The 21,213-nt window shown below is 37.4% G+C and overlaps 1 protein-coding gene and 1 non-coding gene across 2 annotated transcripts in view; one reads left to right on the plus strand and one right to left on the minus strand.

The window, feature by feature from the left end:
- LOC139739489 (transient receptor potential cation channel subfamily A member 1 homolog) overlaps positions 1–16,339 on the plus strand; it is a 52,261-nt gene extending 35,922 nt beyond the window's left edge. The window contains exons 13-25 of the mRNA XM_071650093.1: positions 2,261–2,382; positions 3,037–3,174; positions 4,423–4,556; positions 6,648–6,808; positions 8,279–8,453; positions 9,969–10,106; positions 10,715–10,823; positions 11,865–11,956; positions 12,412–12,642; positions 13,275–13,343; positions 14,229–14,414; positions 15,198–15,404; positions 16,126–16,339. Coding sequence (XP_071506194.1) covers positions 2,261–2,382; positions 3,037–3,174; positions 4,423–4,556; positions 6,648–6,808; positions 8,279–8,453; positions 9,969–10,106; positions 10,715–10,823; positions 11,865–11,956; positions 12,412–12,642; positions 13,275–13,343; positions 14,229–14,414; positions 15,198–15,404; positions 16,126–16,308 — 1,945 coding nt within the window. The 3' untranslated portion in view covers positions 16,309–16,339. The remainder of the gene's footprint in view (positions 1–2,260; positions 2,383–3,036; positions 3,175–4,422; positions 4,557–6,647; positions 6,809–8,278; positions 8,454–9,968; positions 10,107–10,714; positions 10,824–11,864; positions 11,957–12,411; positions 12,643–13,274; positions 13,344–14,228; positions 14,415–15,197; positions 15,405–16,125) is intronic.
- Trnad-guc (transfer RNA aspartic acid (anticodon GUC)) lies at positions 130–201 on the minus strand. Its single transcript has one exon. It is a non-coding gene; the product is annotated as a tRNA-Asp (tRNA).
- Positions 16,340–21,213: the final 4,874 nt, after the last annotated feature.

Below are 21,213 nucleotides of genomic sequence, written 5' to 3' on the forward strand. Positions count from 1 at the left end.
ATATGGAAATACACAACTAATTGGCTTTATATTAAAGCAAACACAGAAATAGAAAAAAATGAAGCGAAACAAAACAAATAGATTGAAAGAAAGAGAGAGAAGACACACCAAAAAAAAAAAAAAAGAGATCTCCTTGGCGGGGAATCGAACCCCGGTCTTCCGCGTGACAGGCGGAGATACTTACCACTATACTACCAAGGAAGACTTGATAACGTTCGTGCACAATAATGTCAGATTCCAGCGGCCACGGTCACTAGAGAATTAAAACTTCCTGTGCGATGACGTACGGATGAACAGCCCTACAAAGAAAATGGTAAAAACCTGAGTTTGACGGGTTTGTCTTTACAATGGCACTTTAGTACAGTGTATCATTAAAACCCTTCAATCTCGACGACAAAGAAAATTACACGTACGCATACAAAATCCTTCTCATCTTCTGTTCGGCTTTTCCTTTTATTTTTCTTTGCATGGGTGCTACTACTTCTACTACTAGGCCTACTAGTTTATGCTGCTATGTTTATACGTGTACAACAACAACATCAACAACTACTACTACCACCACTACTATATACTACTATTATCATACTACTACTACTACTACTACTACCACTTCTACTACTACTACTACTACTTCTACTACTACTACTACTACTACTACCACTACTACTACTACCACTACTACTACTACCACTACTACCACTACTACTACTACTACTTCTTCTACTACTACTACTACTGCTACTACTACTACTACTTCTACTACTACTACTACTACTACTGCTACTACTACTACTACTCCTACTACTACTACTACTACTACTACTACTTCTACTACTACTACTACTACTACTACTTCTACTACTACTACTACTACTACTACTACTTCTACTACTACTACTACTACTACTCCTACTACTACTACTACTACTACTACTACTACTTCTACTACTACTACTCCTTCTACTACTACTACTACTACTACTACTACTACTACTACTACTACTACTTCTACTACTACTCTACTACTACTACTACTACTACTACTTCTACTACTACTACTACTACTACTACTACTACTTCTACTACTACTACTACTACTACTACTACTACTACTACTACTACTACTACTACTACTACTACTGCTGCTACTACCACTACTACTACTACTACTACTACTACTACTAGATTCAGGATTCAAGATTCAAATCGTTTATTATCATGCACTAAGGCATAAAAATCTTCTCAACAGTCTCCATTTCAAAATTTCACATGTAAAGGAAAAAAGTATATATGTATACATGTCTGAAAGACAAGTAACATAACACTAGACAAAGTACATCAAATACACGTATTGTAATAATCAAAATATTGCACTTGGTCCCAGCACATGTACAATTCTGATTTCAGCCATTTATATCAGCAACCTCAGTCAGTTAATGAAACTCAGTTAATGAAATTTCTGTGTATATGCATCTGATTGAATTGTAAAAAAAGAGTGTACTACAGCTTCTGATTTTTTGGAAGCATCAAAAAAAAAAACAAAAAAAAAAAAAAAAAGAAGTCGTGCCAGAAGCACTAACTTAACTAAATTCAAGTTTGAACTGTGTCATTATGACAATATCGTTATTGAATTTTGTGATTGAATTGCGAAAAGTGTGTAACTGCTCTTAATAAAGCTGCAAACAGTCACATGCTGCCATCGTCGCAAAGCTTTAATTCAATGACAAGGAAAAGAACAGAGTCTCCAGAGCTTGTACCGTAAATCTCCACCTTTTTCACCATTGAATCACAAAATTTGATTCTGTTGTTGTCGTAGAGCTTCAAATATGTGAAAAAGAATATAACGGTTTTTCCTGAGTTCTAACAGGCTTTACAATTCGCAAGTATCGGCTGCTTGAAATCTAGTGTTTTACCTTGAAACTGGAAACTGGAAACTCGAACTTTAGCAACGCACCCGCTCCTGCTGCAACTACTACTATTAGACCTATAATATTTTACTTACTGTAACCACTAAAACTAACTTCTACTATTGTAATTACTACTACTTCTACTACTACCAAACAACTACCACTAACTTTACCTTTGCTAACTATACTACGAACTATACCCTACTACCACTGGGAGTTACTTGGGCCCTTGCTGCTTCCACTGCCACTATTTCTATTTTCAATTATAGTTATTAACTCTACAAGCGACAACTATCCATTCCATCAATCTTATGACTCTTATCCCTTCTCCTATACTGCTGTTCGACACATAGGGGAGTGGCCACACTCGTACTCAACCACGACAAATGGTGGGAGGTCCTTTGCTCAGCCCGGCATGACTCCAAGACGGGCACCTCCAACACACCCATGCGGGAACTCATTCGGAAAATGCCAGGTTTGTAGTTTTGATCTTTCTGCTTCCAAGCGCATAATCATTATCTCCTTTTTTTTCCGTACATTGTGTCATTTACTGTCATGGTCATCACGTCTGTGTATCATTTTAGTTCACACAAAGTATAACCACACCGTGAAATAGCAATAAGCCCAGTGCGCACACTCATTTTGCATAGGCCTATTTCCAGTTTGTGTTTCAAAAATAAATCATTTCCCTCTGTCAACAACAAATTCTGTTAAGTCTTCGTATACATTACAGCACATTATTAGTATGCCCCATTTCTTTTTTTTTTGTGACTCGTTATTTCATTTCGTTCTCTCCATGACGTTTACCATTAGTTTTGGAGTATTTATGAAAAATGTCCTTTCAATAATTCTTCAAAGCAATAACCTTTGCATTAATTTGTAAATGCTACAATATAAGGTCATCTTAAGCTTTATCACAAAGTAATGCGTGCTTTCACTCAACATAGGCAAATAAATATATAGCGTTTGTGGTGCTTTTGGGAAATGTTTTGAGAGATGTTTCTGTGAAACGTTTCCTCTACATTTTGTTTTGTACTCGGCTATACGAAAAGCCGTGCAGGTATGTACGGAGATACAAGCACTATTTCTTTAATTTTACTTTATTCTATTTCGTTTCATTATTTCTAAGGCGTTGCGGAGAAAGTGCTGGACAACTGCGTCACTTTGGTGAGTGCCAACTGCGCAGGCTCACATGATTATCAGGAGATCGAATTCAACTACGAACTCATCGATGATGCATTTGCCTACTGGATTCATCAAACACCGGGTAAGTTTTTCTCGTCTCCCACAAAACAAGTCTATGTCGTCTGTTCTCTCGTACCTAGGAATAGGCCCTTTAGTTTTCCATTCATTTTTACATAGGTTTCACTGCACCTACGAGACTGTACTTCTCCTTTACAAAGTACTCCTTCCCATTCCCGTCCCTTCTTTGTTACGTTAATGCGGGATAGTAATTCAGCACCGAGTCTGAAACGTGTAGCGTATAGTGCCAAGGGGTCTGTATTCTAGACTGTATACCTTGGGATTGCTTTTCCACTCGATTGACACTTATTTCTTACCTGAACTTAAGAACATGTAATGAAGTTGATAAACACAGACGCCAGCGATAACTACATAAAGTCGTTATCTAATGCAATTATTTAATTATGCAGAGGAATAGTCTGTGAAGTCGTGAAGATATAAATAAATGAGTCATTGAAAATATACATAAAACATAAAGAAATGCATTTAAATGAATGAATCCTCCTGTTGTTAAGCAAAAGATCAATCAATGGAAAGTACTTCTCTTATACGGCTTATCCGTGACTGTTTCCCCGTTATTGTCATGTGCACATCTCTTTTGTTCTTTTTATGTCTGGCTCCTTTTTTGTGCCCATACCTTTCATTATTATACTTTGTTTGTGCACGGATTACAGACACATTATTCCTCCTCTCCCTTTGCGATGCTTGTTGTTTCCTACCTTGACTAAAAGCCCTCGTACCTTTTTCAATATTCCTTGAAGGCGATTTCAAGAAAAAGCTCCGGAATATTTTCTCATACAAATAGACAAACTGCAACAGTGAATGCTATTTTACATATAATTTTATAGCATCAAAAACAACATTTTCAAGACGTTATTTATACACTCTAAAAAATCCCGAGTCAGAACTGACCCAGAACTAGGTCCGTTGGGGTCATACACCGTTCCGGGTCAGAAATGACTTGGAATTTGGTCATGAAGACCCCGAATGGGGTAACACTGACCCAATTCATGACTCTGAATGGGTCATATCTGACCCCATTCCTTGTCATTTCTGACCCGTAACGGTGTATGACCCCAACGGACCCAGTTCCGGGTCAGTTCTGACTCGGATGTTTTAAGAGTGTACGACTGAATTTAGCCAAAGTTTAGTAGTCCGCTTCTTTACATTATTCAACAGGCAGATATGCGATGACACACCTGTTACGAAAACTATCGAGTGGAATATCATTACGATAACGATTCAATTTTCATTGCTGTTGTCACACTCACAGCGCAAGCAATGTGTCCTGCCGTGATGCAGACGAAGCCCACGCCCTTCACCACCGATGGCTACCTCAAACACGACGCCGTTCCTTACACCAAGAACTCGAACATCCTCACTGAGAACCACCCACTGGTCATCATGGTGAGAATGTTCATCTTCGAAGATAATTTCAAACTCCAAGAGCAGTCGTCATCTTTGAAGAAAATGATGAAGAAATTGATTATGGCTAAATAAAAGGGCACCAATCAGGAAACCTAACATGTTTATCCAAGCCACCTGCCAGTTATTTTTTCTCTCTTTTTCTGAGAAAATTCGCGTTATTCTCGTACTTTTATGAATCGTGATGCTTCGAAAAGTAGGTCTATACCTCATAATACCAAGAGTAGGAACTATCGATGCCTATGCAGCTAAGTGATGTAAATGTCTACCTCGACTTTTTTTTTCTCTCTCTCTACGCATCTGTATTATGTAATAAAAAAGATAGAACAGAACAGTTTATTTTGACAAGAATCACTTGAGAAAGGGCAACTCGCCCGAAAATTTGTGTGTCAAAATAAATTGTTAGTATTGACAGCATGAAATTGAGTGTGTTCAATCTTTTATATTATTGCACAAACACCTGGACTACATACTATAAGTATGCACGTTTATACAACACCTCAGAATGATGTCGAATTGTGACTGGCCAAGAACATGTCATATGACATTCAATAGACACAGTCACAGGAATCACGAACTCCGCAGGGTCTATACCCATTCTACGCTAACGTTAGATCGAGTTAGGCCTGACTGTTAGGTCGATCTGAGATGTCGGTAGATCTAGTAGTAGGTCTAGACTTTGTCTATTTCCGAAAATGATTTTGTATAAAAACACAGAAAAATAATCAAATTACGGTTTCGATCAACTTGAAATGAAGTCTTGATGTTGGGATCACTGTGGTCCACGTAGCAGATCAGAGTCAAAAGTAAAAACACAGCAGTAGGTGTAAAGGCCGCGATACATGCAACTAGCTAGGTAAAGTAACTGCGCGTACACGTTAACGTTGCAGTACTCGTACTCCGCCGCGCCTGGTCTGTGAGACTTACCGGCAGCGCAGCGCAGCCGGCCAGCACGTACACTGTACAATGTAGTTTGCTGGCGCTTTGCTACGGGTGTGAGCCACAGAACTCTGTGAGCGGCCATGCATTAGTAGCCCCCCGCGAAGCCGTGCTATAAAATACCTATCAAACTCATTGAGAGTGACAGCCATGCAATAGGCCCCTGGCATGGGCCTATTGCACGGCTCGAAGGTACTATAGCACGGCTTCGCAGGGGGCTACTATTGCACGGCCGCTCACTGTTACAGTAGAGTTCTGTGGCTCACACTAGCAAAGCGCCAGCAAACTACGTGCTGGCCGGCTGCGCTGCGCTGCCGGTAAGTCTCACAGACCAGGCGCGGCGGAGTACTGCAACGTTAACGTTAACGCGCAGCTACATTACCTAGCTAGTTGCATGTATTGCGGCCTTCCCTACTGCTGTGTTTTTACTTTTGACTCTGATCTGCTACATGGACCACAGTGATCCCAAAATCAAGACTTCATTTCAAGTTGAGAAACCGTAATTTGATTATCTTTCTGTGTTTTTATACAAAATCATTTTCGGAAATAGACAAAGTCTAGACCTACTACTAGATCTACCGACATCTCAGATCGGCCTAACAGTCAGGCCTAACTCGGTCTAACGTTAGTGTAGAATGGGTATAGACCCTGCAGAGTTTGTGATTCCTGTGACTGTGTGGTCGAATCATGACGAGTGTTCGAAAGCAGTACACAGGGTGGTTTACAATTCTCCTTCCTAATTGTTACATTTATTTTTGGGCCTTCATGAGTTGGCAGTCACTAATTTAATACTGTGATTGTGGACAAGGTGTTGTATAAAACGAATGATTTTGTTCGTGCATTGGGGCACGTAATATCGCACTCGGCGCGAGATTCGCCACTGGTCTATTCAACGCGGCGCTACGCGCCTTGTTGAATAGACCAGTGGCTTATCTCGCGCCTCGTGCGATATTCGTGCCCTGATGCACTCACAACTCATATTATTATTTGTATAATATAGGGTGTTACAGGCACAGGTATCACAAGTCGTTTCTTTATAGGTGTCTGCTAAGTCAAATTAAATACAGAATAACCATTTTGAATTAAAAATCTTTGCCATGAACATATAAACAACCAAAATCAAATTTCCAACAGGTATCATCCCAGCGAGAGGCGCTCCTTGCCCACCCCTTGGTGTCTAGCCTCCTGAACCACAAGTGGGTGACGATCGGCCGAAAGCTCTACTCCGTTTCGCTCATTCTTTACGTGCTCTTTCTCACCGCACTCACTGGGTACATCGTCGTCACGCCGCCGAGGTAGAAAGCCCCTGATGTTTGTTTACTCGTAGATAGATAGATAGATAGATATATAGGTAGATAGATAGATAGATAGATAGATGGATAGCTGGATAGATAAATAGATAGACAGACAGACAGATAAATAAATAAATAGATAGACAGATAGATAGATAACTAGATAGATAGATAGATAGATAGATACTAAATAGATAGATAGATACTAGATAGATAGATAGATAAATAGATAGATGGATAGATAGATACTAGATAGATAAATAGATAGATAGATAGATAGATAGATAAATAGATAGATAAATAGGTAGATGGATGGATAGATAGATAGATAAACAGATAGATAGATAAATAGATAGATAGATGAATAGATAGATCGATAAATAGATAGATAGATGAATAGATAGATAGATACACTGTAAATAAATAAATAAATAAATGGATAAATAAATAGATAGATAGATAGATGGATAGATAGATAGATAATAAGAGCTTGATTGCAAAACGAGTAAATTCCATTCTTGTTAAGTTGATATACTTGCTGTTAAAGTACTTAAAAAGCAGAGAAAAATAGAAAGTGAATAAGACTAAGAGGAGATTGGATCTTTAAATCATGACTTCAAGAATATTCCTTGTTATGTTACAGATGACGACTGGAAGTAACACTGGTAGGTTTTATTTTGTTCCTTCTGATTATAGATGTACTTAGTAATGGTGCTTAGCTCATTTCGCGATCAAGCTCTTTGTATATAGGTAAGTTAGTACATACATAGATGGATGGATAGATAGATTGTATATTGTTTTGCTTATGTGATAATTATATCTAATACAACTGTACTATACATAATAATTATAAAGAGAGAGAATAGAGAGAAAGATTATGTGTATGATATACTTACACTAGTTACGTAGATAAGCAGATGAATGAATTTGTCGATGCACCCGTTAAATGCATAAGTGTTCAGATTGAATGATTGATTAATGATCGATCAAGTGAGCCAAGCGTCAAGCAGTTTCATTGGAACTATGTGTTATATTGTTTTCCTTCTTTCGTGCTAGACGGAAATTGTGTGTATTTTTCCACAAAAAAAAAAAAAAATCGGATTTCGGATAGATAGTTGGCAATGGTTGGGGAAGGGGAGAGATCTGAGCGACGAGAGGGATTATGGAGCTGAAAGAAATACTGGAAAAGTTTGTTCAGCGTATGTTGCATATGGTGTGTTCCCTGCATTTACGGGCAATGTTGCATTTAGATTATGACCGCGAAAATGACTACAACATTTTTTTGTTTTATTTTGTTGCAATCATCGCCAATCTGGTTTAATCTAAATTAGATTATTGAATCTTACAGGATTGCATTTTAAACTATAAATTGTGCTCAAGCGTTTCTGCAGTTGCAGTAGGCACATGAAACTCCTTAGACTGTCGAAGAATGCAAACCATGTTACCGTTGGTGTTTTCCGTCTATTTGACAAGATACTACGTCAAGAATGTGACCGAAGTGGAAGGTGACGGGATAAGTATGGTTCACTGGTATGTCGACGGTCAGCAACGGTGGGTGGATGGCTTTAGCGAGCTCACACTCTTCCTCTTTGGGGAGATCGGCCCGTGGATTATCCTGGGACTGTCTGGTATCAACCTCATCAGAGAGGTAAATTAAGCCGTATTTGCTTGAAACTATAATCGCAATTTGTCTACATCTTAACTCTGATACAGCGATGGCAAAATGATGATGATGATCCGCAGCATTTGTATAGCGCCATATATCTGTCGCATAAGAAACATTAAAAAAATGCAACATCAAAAATGGTGAAGCTGATGATGATAACAGCGACTATTATGATGATTGTGATAGTGGTAAATAGTGATGATAGTCATGTTGGTGATGAAGGTAATTGATGATAGTGATGGCAATGGCGATGATATGGTGACGGTGATGACGATGGCGATGATAGGGCGACGGGGATTATTAAAGGACAAGTCCACCTTCAAATACATGTGGATTGAGTGAATACAGCAATATTAGTAGAACACATCAATGAAAGTTTAAGGAAAATCGGGCAATCCGTTCAAAAGTTATGAATTTTTAAAGTATCTGCGTAGTCACTGCTGGATGAGAAGACTTCTACAGTGTATGATGTCATATGCGTACAACCATATAAAGAAAATAAAAAGAGAATTTCACAAAACTTTTCTTTTTGAATAAAGTGCACATTTCTTCGACTTGTTACTGACATATGCTAAGGGTAATATTATTCCCCCTGCCTTCTGAAAGAGAGAAGTCAAGCGTTCTTTTGTTATGCGAGAAAAGTGAAAATATGGTGAATTTTCTTTATTCTTTCTTTATATCGTTGTACTCATGTGACATCACAAGTTATAGTAGTCTTCTCATCCAGCCTTGAGTGAGCAGAAACTTCAAAAATTCATAACTTTTGAACGGATTGTCCGATTTTCCTCAAACTCGCAATGATGTGCTCTACAAATATTGCTGCATTCACTCAACCCACATGTCTATGAAGGTAAACTTGTCCTTTAAGGTGCTGATAATGTTGATTGTGATGATGGTGATGACAATGATGAAAATGGTGACGATGATTATGATGATGATGATGGTGATGATAATGATTGCGATGTTAATAGTGATGATGATGGTTGTGATGATTATGATGAGGATTGTGATGCTGACAACATTGAGATTATGAAAATGATAATGACAGCCATAGGATAATGATAGCGACCTGACGTTGATAATAACGATAACCATTGTATGCCCTATGTATTCTATTTGATTTGATTTATTGGTTCCTGTATTATCATAGTACGTGCACACACATGTACATGTACATGTAGGCATAAATTGATGGTTGCATACATATTCATAGGCATAAGTTTGTTAACAAAGTATTTTCTTCATAGCCTTTACAATGTATAGCAAAACGTAGCAATACAATAATAATACGGACGGGCTACAGCTTAAGCGTAGCTATAGATTTGCATGCAGCCCTCCTACATAATTATAGTGCATAATGGTATCAACAATAACAACATTAGTAATTAGTGGGCTAATGACAATTGCAATTCGAGTCAGCAGAATTTACGAATAACATCACACATGCTCCAGTGTGCCCGATGAACTTATAAAGGTTTTTGTTCCTTTTTTATTCAGGTCTGTCAGGTGATATGGCAAAGACAATCCTACCTGAATTGGGGGAACTTTCTCGAAGTCTCTCTCTACGTCCTCGCCATTCTCCTAGTTCTGCCAATTAGCCACGAGTTTTACAAAGAGGATGTCATGCTCCGAGAGGTAAGCGTTCATACAGCGTTCCAAAGTATAACCCATTCTGAAATGTTTTGTTTGCATTGTTTGTTTCATACTACTTCATCATGGGATAAAAAAGTGGTAGAAAATGCTGTTTTAGAGAGGCTGTAAAAATGATGATTACATCAATAACAAAAGCAAAATTATTGTATTGCATGAGTTGGGACCCATGGAAGGGGCATTTGAATCATAGAGGCTTGTTTGAAACAAAACAATGCAAACTAAACATAGATTTTTCCAAACCGTTTTTGCTCGTTCTGGCACCCTCACAAACATTCAGCTAATTGAAGATTAAATTACAATTCGACGCAAGAATCATTAATATGCATTTAAGATACTGTTCTTTTGTGATTGTTGTCATCCATGCAAATTATTGCCCCCTCCCCCCCCCCCCTCACATCCTCCCTCTCACTTTCTCACTCTGCTAGGGATTAACTTTCTTTTGATTTTCCTTTTCTGTTTATTATTTTTCTGCATCCTTACTCCTCAAGTCATCTTCAGCGTCATATTTCCTTTCTAACCCCACTCTTTGCTGCATATTCTGCCCTTTGTTGTTTTAGAATATTAATTTTGATATCTTCTTGCCTGTGCAGGCTTGGCAATGGCAGTGTGGAGCAGTGGCCATCTTCGTCGCCTGGCTGAATTTCATCCTATTCACGCGGAGATTCTCAACGCTAGGAATATATGTCATCATGTTCACCTGTAAGTTTGCTTCCTGCCAAGAAGTGTGGTTGAATGCACACTCATCTAATAGCGAGCATATCCTTCATAACACCATGATAAACTGTAAAGATGATAGTGATGACTACGTAGTACGATGGTTATTGATGGTAAAATCTACTTTCATGTATTTAGATATAGATACTCTGGCCTTTATTACAAATTATCATCGTTACATAACGACACCTACAAATATAAGAATAATATTGATAATGATAATGATGACGATGATAGCTATACCGATTTAAACAATTTAGGTACTTGAAATCCTGAAGCAGTAAAAGTTGTTAGGTCAGTTGGTACTATTGACAGGCAGGTAGAGCGGGGGTATAGTAGAACTAGTAGGCCCTAGAAGAAGTAGTAGATGCAGTAGTAGTAGTAGTAGTAGTAGTAGTAGTAGTAGTATATAGTAGCAGTAGCAGTAGTAGTAGTAGTAGTAGTAGAAGTAGTAGTAGTACATGTAGTAGTAATAGTAGTAGTAGTAGTAGTAGTAGTAGTAGCAGTAATAGTAGTAGAAGCAGTAGTAGTGGCAGTAGTAGTGGAACTATAGTAATAGTAATAAAAGTGCTATTAGTATTAGTAGTGGTATTACTATTATTATTATTATTATTAGTAGTAGTAGTAGTAGTAGTAGAGGTAGTAGTATAGTACCCTTATAGTAGCTCTTGTTGTGGTAGCAGCAAGTAACAACAATAAAAAGCAGAAATAATAGCGGTTGTATAGTATCTGATATCAAGAAACTATTTTTGTTCAGTGGATAAGATAAATTAAGGCATCCCTTGACAACTCTGGTATCGGTGGTAGTGACCGAAGGCAAGACTTTTCGTTATCTTTACTGAGTCCGTTTAAAACCATCAATTTCAGGATTTTCAAACGTAGGTTTTGTCGACATATGGCATGATAGTTATTTTAAGAACAGGGGTGTTACTGTTACTGTGTATAGCGTGTCGGTTATAGAGGTCTAACGTTCAGTGTATTAAAAAAATGACCAATATACACTTGTTTACGTATTCCTTGCTCCAGATATACTACGGACGTTTCTCAAGATTGTCATTCTATTACTCCTATTCCTCGTCGCCTTTGCATTGGGTTTCTACACGCTGCTCATGAATCAGGTAATATCTCGCCTTTGAAATATAAATCACCTTTGCAGTAGAAGTGTCTGGCCTATTCAAAACGCAATTGGTTCTCCGAACCGTATGAATATAGGTAACGAATTTACTCACGAGCTGTGCGGTCATGAAATAAAGTCACAGCGTTCATAGGGAGTGGCAATTACGAAAATGGACTCAGAGCACAAAGCAAAGATTGTCCCTTTACGTGCAAACGAGATCATTTTTTTTTTTTTGGTCAATGCTTCCTGCGAAATCTTCTTGTGTACAGACAATGCAGGTAAAAAGACTAAAACAACACAGTGAGATAGCAGGTGAATCCGTCTTCCTTCACAGTATATTGTGCTACTGATGTGAACGAGGCGCATGCGCACTCTTCCGCAACCATGCCAACGTTGTTCTGACATGGAATGTTCTTTCTGTAATCATGTGCCATTGTCTTATCACAACCCCATCAGGAAACTTTCCACAATCTCGAGTACTGCATCATGAAGGTCTTCACAATGCTCCTCGGCGAATTCAACTTCGACGACATCTTCTTCGGCCAGAACTATCTGGGCACGGAGAACACGCTTGAGCAGGATGGGGAGGAGGCCTACTTCCTCAACAAAGTCTTCCACCCCCAGCTCACGTCCATCATGTTCACCGTCATGCTGGCCGTCATGCCCATCCTCTTCGGAAATCTTCTGGTGACGTCACGCTTTGTTACAGATTACGTGATTCCTTTGTTTTAGTGGACACTTAACTCCATTGAAAGTGATTTTATTTTACTACGTTGTAAAAAACAATCATTCGGATCTACAGAGAAGAGTCACGAAACTATAGTTACAGGACATTGTGATTCAGATCGAACATGCAAAACAGTGAAGTGTTTCTTAAACATTTCAGTCATCATCGATTTCGCTAGAAAACAAATTGCATAAGTAGCATATTATGTATAATGTATGCATGGATACAGATAGATGTAGATAGATAGATAGATAGATACGGAGATAGAAAGATACATAGATAACTAAATAGATGGATAGATAGATAGATAGATAGATAGACAAATAGATAGGTAGATGAAGAAATAAATGAATTAGTTAATGAGTCAATTGGTAGAAACATACATGCACAAAGGCATTCCTTGATACACACTCTTATTTGTATGATAGCTGTGTGTCTGGAATCTAACGACAAGAATGAACTTATTTTGATGCAGAAAACTTTCATCAGTTAGGGAGATCTATTTTGTTTGCACATGAACAACTCTGACAGGTATAAAACAGCGTACAGAATTATTAAGCTTGATCAATTATTTGTCTTTAACTTGTCTCAGGTGGGTCTAGCTGTGGAAGACATACACGGTATCAGGGAAAAGGCAAAACTTCACCAGCTTGCCATGCAGGTAAGAGACTACTTTTCCACATTATGCAAGTGATCATTTTTCTTTAATAACTAGTATTGAACCATGTGTTAAAAGAAAGAACAAAAGATTGTTTGTACAACGTACTATGAAACAACATACGGCAACTTTGGGATATCCCAAGTTATGTTCATGAGTTTTGCATATAGCACATTACGTCAACTTACAGTGATTACGGTGTTAATGGTCTGTCCGTTTTATATAGGAAGACAAAGGCGTAAAAGCGTAAACTAATTTATTAGTCAAAGGATTTTTCCTTTTGCATTCATATAGGAGAGATCATTTTCGCCATTATCATCACAAACAGACGACAGAGTCGCAAAACCAAGGGCTAATGTTATGCTTGGTGTGGAATTGTCATTTCCAGTCTGTAATGAAATATGATGCGTTTCTATGTGACGCTATGCCACACTGATGTCACATGAAGTACATTGTATATCACAGTATTTTTTCAACGTTTGTAATATTTATGCAAATTGTTTGGAAAGGAAGATAACGAATGAATGAATGAATGAATGAATGAATGAATAAGGACTGAATGAATGAATGAATTATTGATTGAATGAATGAATGAATGAATGAATGAATGAATAAATGAATGAATGGAGGGCAGGGACAAGTGGAGCTCAAGAATTGGGAGATTGCATCGAGGAAAAAAACAATAGCATCTGCTTCTCCTTTTCACAGTCAACTCATTATAATTCCCTCATTGCCGTCATGATAATTTTCGCCATTGGAATAAAGAATGATAACCTTTAGTGTCGGTTTTCTCTAAAGGGAATTTAAACTCTCATCTTTTGCCATCATATACAATTTGTGCAACACTGTACACTGTGCAATGTTGTTTTCTACTAATCGATCACCTAGGTGGATCTGGCGATGGAGGTCCAGCATGCTCTGCCTCTTCTTGTTTGGCGCTCCTCTATCGTAAGCAAGAAACGGCTATGTACCAAACCGGGCCGATTTGACGGGTTTTTGGCTTACCTCAGCAAGCTGGATGGTGACGAGGACTTCTTGGCCAAGGCTCTTCTCATCGCAAAGAAACCTGACAAGGTGAACACGTCACGTCACAATCTCCATGGCAACGCACACCGTCAAAGTTCTACAAATCACATCAACATTTGGCGAAACAGTTTATCATCCACATTTCTCTGACACATCTCTTTAATGATATTACTATCTTTATTTTCCTGTCGATGCTTCATTACATTGAGTTTATTTAGTATTTTTTTTTCACTTTTAATGTTAGTTCTTTCTCCAGTTTCTCGATCCAGAAAAAGGGAAAAGGAAACGGTAATGATAATTATGAACGTGTTGATAAATATTTTCAGCAAGTTTTCTCAGTATTAGGAATGCATAGAGTAGTATCACAATGAGCGAAAGTGGTAAGATTATGACCAATCATGACATGACTTGAGGCCTTCCTTTAAATCACATTTACACGTATAAAACTATGCATAATTATTCGATGTGTCCGTGTTGTGTAGTATGTTAATGGTGGGATCATGAAAATTAAGCAATGCAACGAAACTCGATGATCTGAACTTATTTGGTTTGTCATTCGCCCAAATTCATTAAAAGTTCCCCAAAGATGTGGCTAAAATGAAAATAACATGAAATAATAGATATGATGAAATGTGATTCATTCAGAATTTCTCGATATGATAATATGTACTTACGTGCTCGTCCATTGGTGATCTTGTTGCCACTGTTTGCATCTATCACTATTCAGGCATGTCAGGTATGCATTTAATTCGTTTATTCAACACAAGAGAAACAATTCGATGGCAAACGATTCACTTTTTCTTGATATTTACCGGAATCCCATACCCACAGGACATGACAATCGATAATTCGCTGGCTACTGTCGATAACATCGATGACCTTCGTCATCGCCTCCGCCTCCTCGAGAAATCCATCTTAGAGTTGCGGCGAAGTGGGAGCCGTTACTCGCGACGCACTCCACATGCGAGTTTTCGTCGGACACTGGCCCGTAGCGCTGGAGTCTCTCCTGCTAAGGCTAGCACGAAGAACAGGGAAAAGGTACAGATGACATCCATTCCTGAAAAAAAAAAAGTTTTTTTTTTTTCTGCCTAGCCACTTTTTCCTTTCCTTTTTAATGATTTAATGTTAAATGATGACTACAACTTTCTTTTAATCACTTTTTCCCTTTAGGGATATGGATTCTAATGTCTCATAGTGTTTACTGTCCAAAACGCAATAATTTACTATTATAATGCTGTTTGACATGTTTTAATGAATAGAATCGATATGTTTTGCATCGTTATTGTTAGGTTAGGATATTAAATCAATTAGGCATACATAAAAAATTTGATACAATTTAAGAAATACCACGGTGAATTTCATCAATAGATCATAACGTTTCATCAACACGATGGAAAATAATTAGATAATAAAGGGAAATCCAAATTGAAAGATAATGAACAGTATGAACTAAAAATATCATAGATTCACATAGAACGTACGTGCAAATACATACATTGTACATACATAAATACATACATACATGCATGCATACATGTACATACATACACAAGATTGCAAACCTACACGATATAGGGAAAGGCACCGGGAGTGTTCCATGATAGATAAGAAAGGACCAATCGATAAATCAATGAATAGAATCAATGAACAAATAAAGGAATTGAATAATGGTGTGTATGATTTAATTTTAGGAATGCTTTATGAATGCGATGAATTCGGACATTTGTTCCCTACCCCCTTTTCTTTTTAATTAATTAAGGAGCGGGACGGGAGGAGCGAGGATGCGGGAGAGTTGGGGCTGAACCTGGAGAAGATGGAGAAGAGGCAGAGCAAGCTACAGGAGCAGCTGGACAAGATGCAGCGGATGCTGAAGACATTGGTTCCCGCTGACAAGCGACCGGTGCTCGATGACGACGACGATGATGACGATGATGATGATTAATCAACTCTTGAGTTGCCCAGTGGGTGTGAATCGGTGATGACAGCTATGTCGCATGGTCATCATAATATGAAGTGGCCTTCAGAGTTGGTGCTCTGCGCATCTGTCCAGTTTTGTATATGAGTTTGATCGCAATATGGGCTAAGCGGTTTTTTTTTTAACTAAGTTTTTAAACAGGAAGTTAATCGTCAGATAGAGCAAAATAAAAGCTTTTCATTAATACCTCACTGGAGACAAGGAATATTCTTGACGTTATGATTAAAATTTCCATATTCTTATAATTTTCTTCATTTTTTAGCAGTCTTAATCACAAATATTTCAACTTAACATGAATGAAGTAAATTCGCTTTGCGATTCAAACTCTTCATAGAAAACATCTGGTACATGTTTCCTTTTTTGTCATAATACTAGGGCCTATATTATATCAAGCATAGTACTGTATCTTCAAGCAATTGCAAAACAGTAAAATTCATATATTAAAAAAGAAGCTGAAAGTGACAGACAACCCTTGAGTGCCCACAAATTCTTTCATTCTTGCCAAACAAGTAAATTAAAAAAAAAAAACTTAACAGCAACAATGACAACAAGAATGAAGAACTCGTGTATGGTGGTAAGCTACAGAAAACCATGCAATGTTATGTATTCATAATACGTATTTTGTGTACTACCAAGTGTTCAACAACCACTTTTTATGGGTTCACAAAAATGATGTCATTGAGCCTTCGTGCATTGAATCAGCAAAGTGGGCAGAGAATTAGGCCTATATTACTCTTTCTTCAAAGGCAGGAAAAAATGCATAAAAATAGGAGAAAAAAAAAGAGAAGACGATGATACAAAAATCATTAGGTTTCAATCATTCTAAAACTTACCAGAACTGTTGAATGTAGACGTGTGGCTTTAAATTGCTGATTAACGACCTGTTGTCATAAATACTCACCTGATAGTGTATCTTAAGTGATTGATACTCATATAAAATTGCATCTACATTGTATAAGAATGATTACATGGTGCATAAAAGAAGATGTTAGAGGGTTTTTGGCGAAATCTTCCCAGTGGGTAGCTAGCTGTACTAGGCATTTTAAATAAATTATGATGAACCCTACTAGTTTTCCAACACAGAAGCAATTAAATTATTAATGTCATGTCACCTATGGGGAAAATAAATGTTTCGTAGATTTGCTATAATTATAGTGTCATCTGAACGTTTGTGCATAACTATGGGTACCATGAAAACCTCCAGATATTGCCAGAGTCTTGCCTTCAGAAAAAAAGAATAATTAGTAGTCATGTGCTGATGACGTATACGCACGCGCAATATGACCCATGTCTACCGAGATGACGTATACGTAGGAGCAGGGACTTACTACACATGGACATGTATCGCTCGTTAATTAATTCATGCACCCGTTTCTGTCAAAAGCGTCACAAAAGCATTTTAAACATGCTTTCCTGCTTTGATCTCATCATCACCGCCGACAGGCAGACTGGATAAAAACAAGACGGCGCTTTGAGGAATATAAAAAGTACATGCGCAGAAGATAATAATTCTCTTAAATCAAGAAAAACGCATGGGCAGTTGTAGTGTACATTGGGAAATTATCGCTCAAGTAATTTCATATGCGAAATGCGCGTACTTTACAAGAGAAAGCAATGATTTTGGCAGGTTGGTTGTGATTTGTGATTCAATTTTCCCATTTTTTGTTCCAGTGTAAATACGGACAGGAGCCGTAGATGACATGCATGTCCTATCAATAAGCCATGTTACATGCTTGTCCACAAGTGTCCACTTTAGTAATTCTCAATTTTGTGACAGGTAAACTGTCATGTTTTCGGGTTTGCTGCTCCCTTTCATCGATGTTTATTCAAAGCCAGTTGAGTCTGAAAAGGCACCTCAGCAAAATAAGACCGCAATTAGGAAAATATCTCTTTTGTCAGTGACGATGCACGATTGCACAATCGTCATTATCCAAGCACCTGAATGTACTCATTAAGATGTACATAATCAGGTGGCGGCGGTGATGATAGGATCAAAGAAATACCTTCGTTACTAGTCCATGTGTGTAGTAGGTCCATGGTAGGAGCAATATGACCCATGTCTACCAAGATGACGTATACGTACGAGCAATATGACCCATGTCTACCGAGATGAACAGAAACCAACAATAGCAGGCAAAAATTAAGTAGACAACTACTAAGTGAACTGTGGTAAATATGAATGGAATAATCTCGTTTTACATGTGTATTTTGCTCATGACTTTCTTTTCTTATCTTGTTACATTTGATATCAACAATTAAGTTAAATTAAAACCCCACATCACCCACTTTATGCTGTTATCATGTAAATTCAGAAAGTTGTTGACCAACGTTTGATAAATATTAGGACATTATTCTCGTGATATATTCACTTGTAACGATCGTTGAGAGTGACTGTAGAATTACAGAACAGAAACGTTATATACACTTGTGGAAGAAAAATGTAGGGTGGATTCAATCCTCGTTTCAAAAACTGTCTTTATATTTGTCGTTTGCAAATATAATAAGTGTATTATGACAATCGTGCAATTAAAACGTCTGTGATGATTATTCACCAAAATGTGTTCATGATGACATTTTATTGTTACTAGCAGGTGAGAGAGCATTAATTTGAATAGGACCCATTCATGCCTTTTGTAATTTCTGTGTTTGAAGGTCGTAAACAGAGGTAAAATGACAGAAATATTATCCGTAGGTTTGCTGAGGCTGTCTGTGCTATATGATTCTGTATTAGTCATGGTAGTAGTCATAGTCATAGTGCTAAATACCAGAAGCATATACGGCAGTGGTAAGTAGTAGTAATTCTAACACTAGCAGCTACAGTAGCTGCAATAGTCATGGTCGTAATGTATAGTAATCGACAATAATGACGAGAAGCAATTGTTTATGACGTATACAGAATGTCAAAATTACAAAAAAGTTTAAAAAGTACATCAAAATGATGATGATGATAAATTGAGAGAAATGACTGCTTTAATTCACCACAAATCCCCTCATCATGCTGACCACATTTTTACCATTCTTACTCTGTTCATCCACATAATACATGTACATGCATGATTTTGAACACAAAATTTAATGTGTATACATTTAAATGTTGATATATATATACCTTCACACACACGTATTGATGTACAATATGTATATTGAAGGTTATATACAGAGCGAGGGAGAGAGAGTTTGTGTGTGAGTGTGTGTGTGTGTGTGTGTGTGTGTTTGCTTTGTTTATATTGTATCTCACTGTTAAATCATAATCATACAAACAATAAATTTCCGTGGGCAATAAGCAGTCATGTACAACTTGTGGAAACAACACGTTTACCATAATTTAAACCAGCAATCAAGTAAACCAGTCTAACACTTTCTTTAAAGAAAAGACACATGCTCAGATTTCAGCGGTATATTGTGTTATGAATATCAACAATTCCTTTTGATGAACAAGAGATACATTTATGCAAAATACAAAAAAAAAAAATCTCGAAAAGAATACTGCTTGTTGATGTGATGCCTAAAGAAGAAATCCAGTCCAAATATAAGTTAGTCTCATAAAAACGAGTAAAATCCTACGAATTAAACGGTAAAAATTTGACTGAAATCGGATGAGAAATAAGGAAATAAGCTAACCAATGTCATACCCTCACAATTTTGCATTGATCGCGTACAAAAAATGACGAAAATTCAATTTTTCTGTTATTAAAATCTGGAACATGATGTCATTCCCCGTTGAATAACTTCGGGATAGTGATCGTTAGATATACGAGAATTTGTGCCTCGGGCATAATTGCATTTGAAAGAAAATTGGAAATTTCACAATTTTATGTACAAACTATACGGTTAGTTGTGAGGGAATGACATGCTCATTTTGCCATTTGCATATTCAGACTATTCAAGACGCGTTTCCCCCCAAAATAGCGAAACATCAAAATGTCATAACTTTCTTATTTTTCATCCGATTTCAATCAAAATTATACCATTGAACTCGTAATATTTTACTCTTTCTTATCAGACTAATTTATATTTGGACTGGATTTCTCCTGTAAGGAGAGAATGCGTTTGGCTTGGTAGAATTGCAGGCGGGTAATATTGAAACATTAACAAGAGATTTGGGTGATAAAAGGTTTAACGGTGCACAACGTATTCTTTCTTGGGTATGTATGTGTAGGGAGTGGGTAGGCCTTTTTAGGGTCACATAGCACTCTACATACCCAAGAAAGAATACGTGGTGTACCATTAAGCCTTCTACCACCCAACGATCTGCCGTCACGGAAGCCTTCAAAGATAAACAAGGGAAATATATATATATTATATATATATATATATATATTATACATACATTTATATATATACATATACACTGCAAAAAGTCCGGTTTTTAAATAGTGAACACCGAGCTGGTGTAAAATTTTCGGTGCTCATTTATGGTGTTAAATTAACACCTCCGGGTGTCATTTCCAAATTTTAAACTGTTTTTTGAAGAGTTTCTTAGTAACTGCACTTCTTGTTGATTTTTAATTTAAACAAGACGATCAAGAATTTTACATTAAAATACTAGATTTTTGAAAAAATGTGAAAATAAATTTACACCATAGTAACACCAGCTGGTGTGGTCTCTTATTGAAGCTGGACGGGTGTTAAACCATTGATATTAACACCAACAAATATCAAATCAACACCATGTGGTGTCATTTTTGAATTAACACCAGAACAGTGTCAAAATAACACCAGGTACAGTGTCAAATTAACACCACGAAGTGTCAGGTGAAGACTTTTCAACACCATCACAGTGCATTTTCTACACCTGTGGGTGTGGTCCTTATTGAAGTTTGATCGGTGTTAGATTTAACACCCGTGGTGTTAAATCTAACACCGATGTTT

This window comes from Diadema antillarum, unplaced genomic scaffold, assembly GCF_040938485.1.
Source record: "Diadema antillarum isolate AM-2024a unplaced genomic scaffold, OU_Dant_1.0 seq00000802_RagTag, whole genome shotgun sequence".
Taxonomy (NCBI): Eukaryota; Metazoa; Echinodermata; class Echinoidea; order Diadematoida; family Diadematidae; genus Diadema; species Diadema antillarum.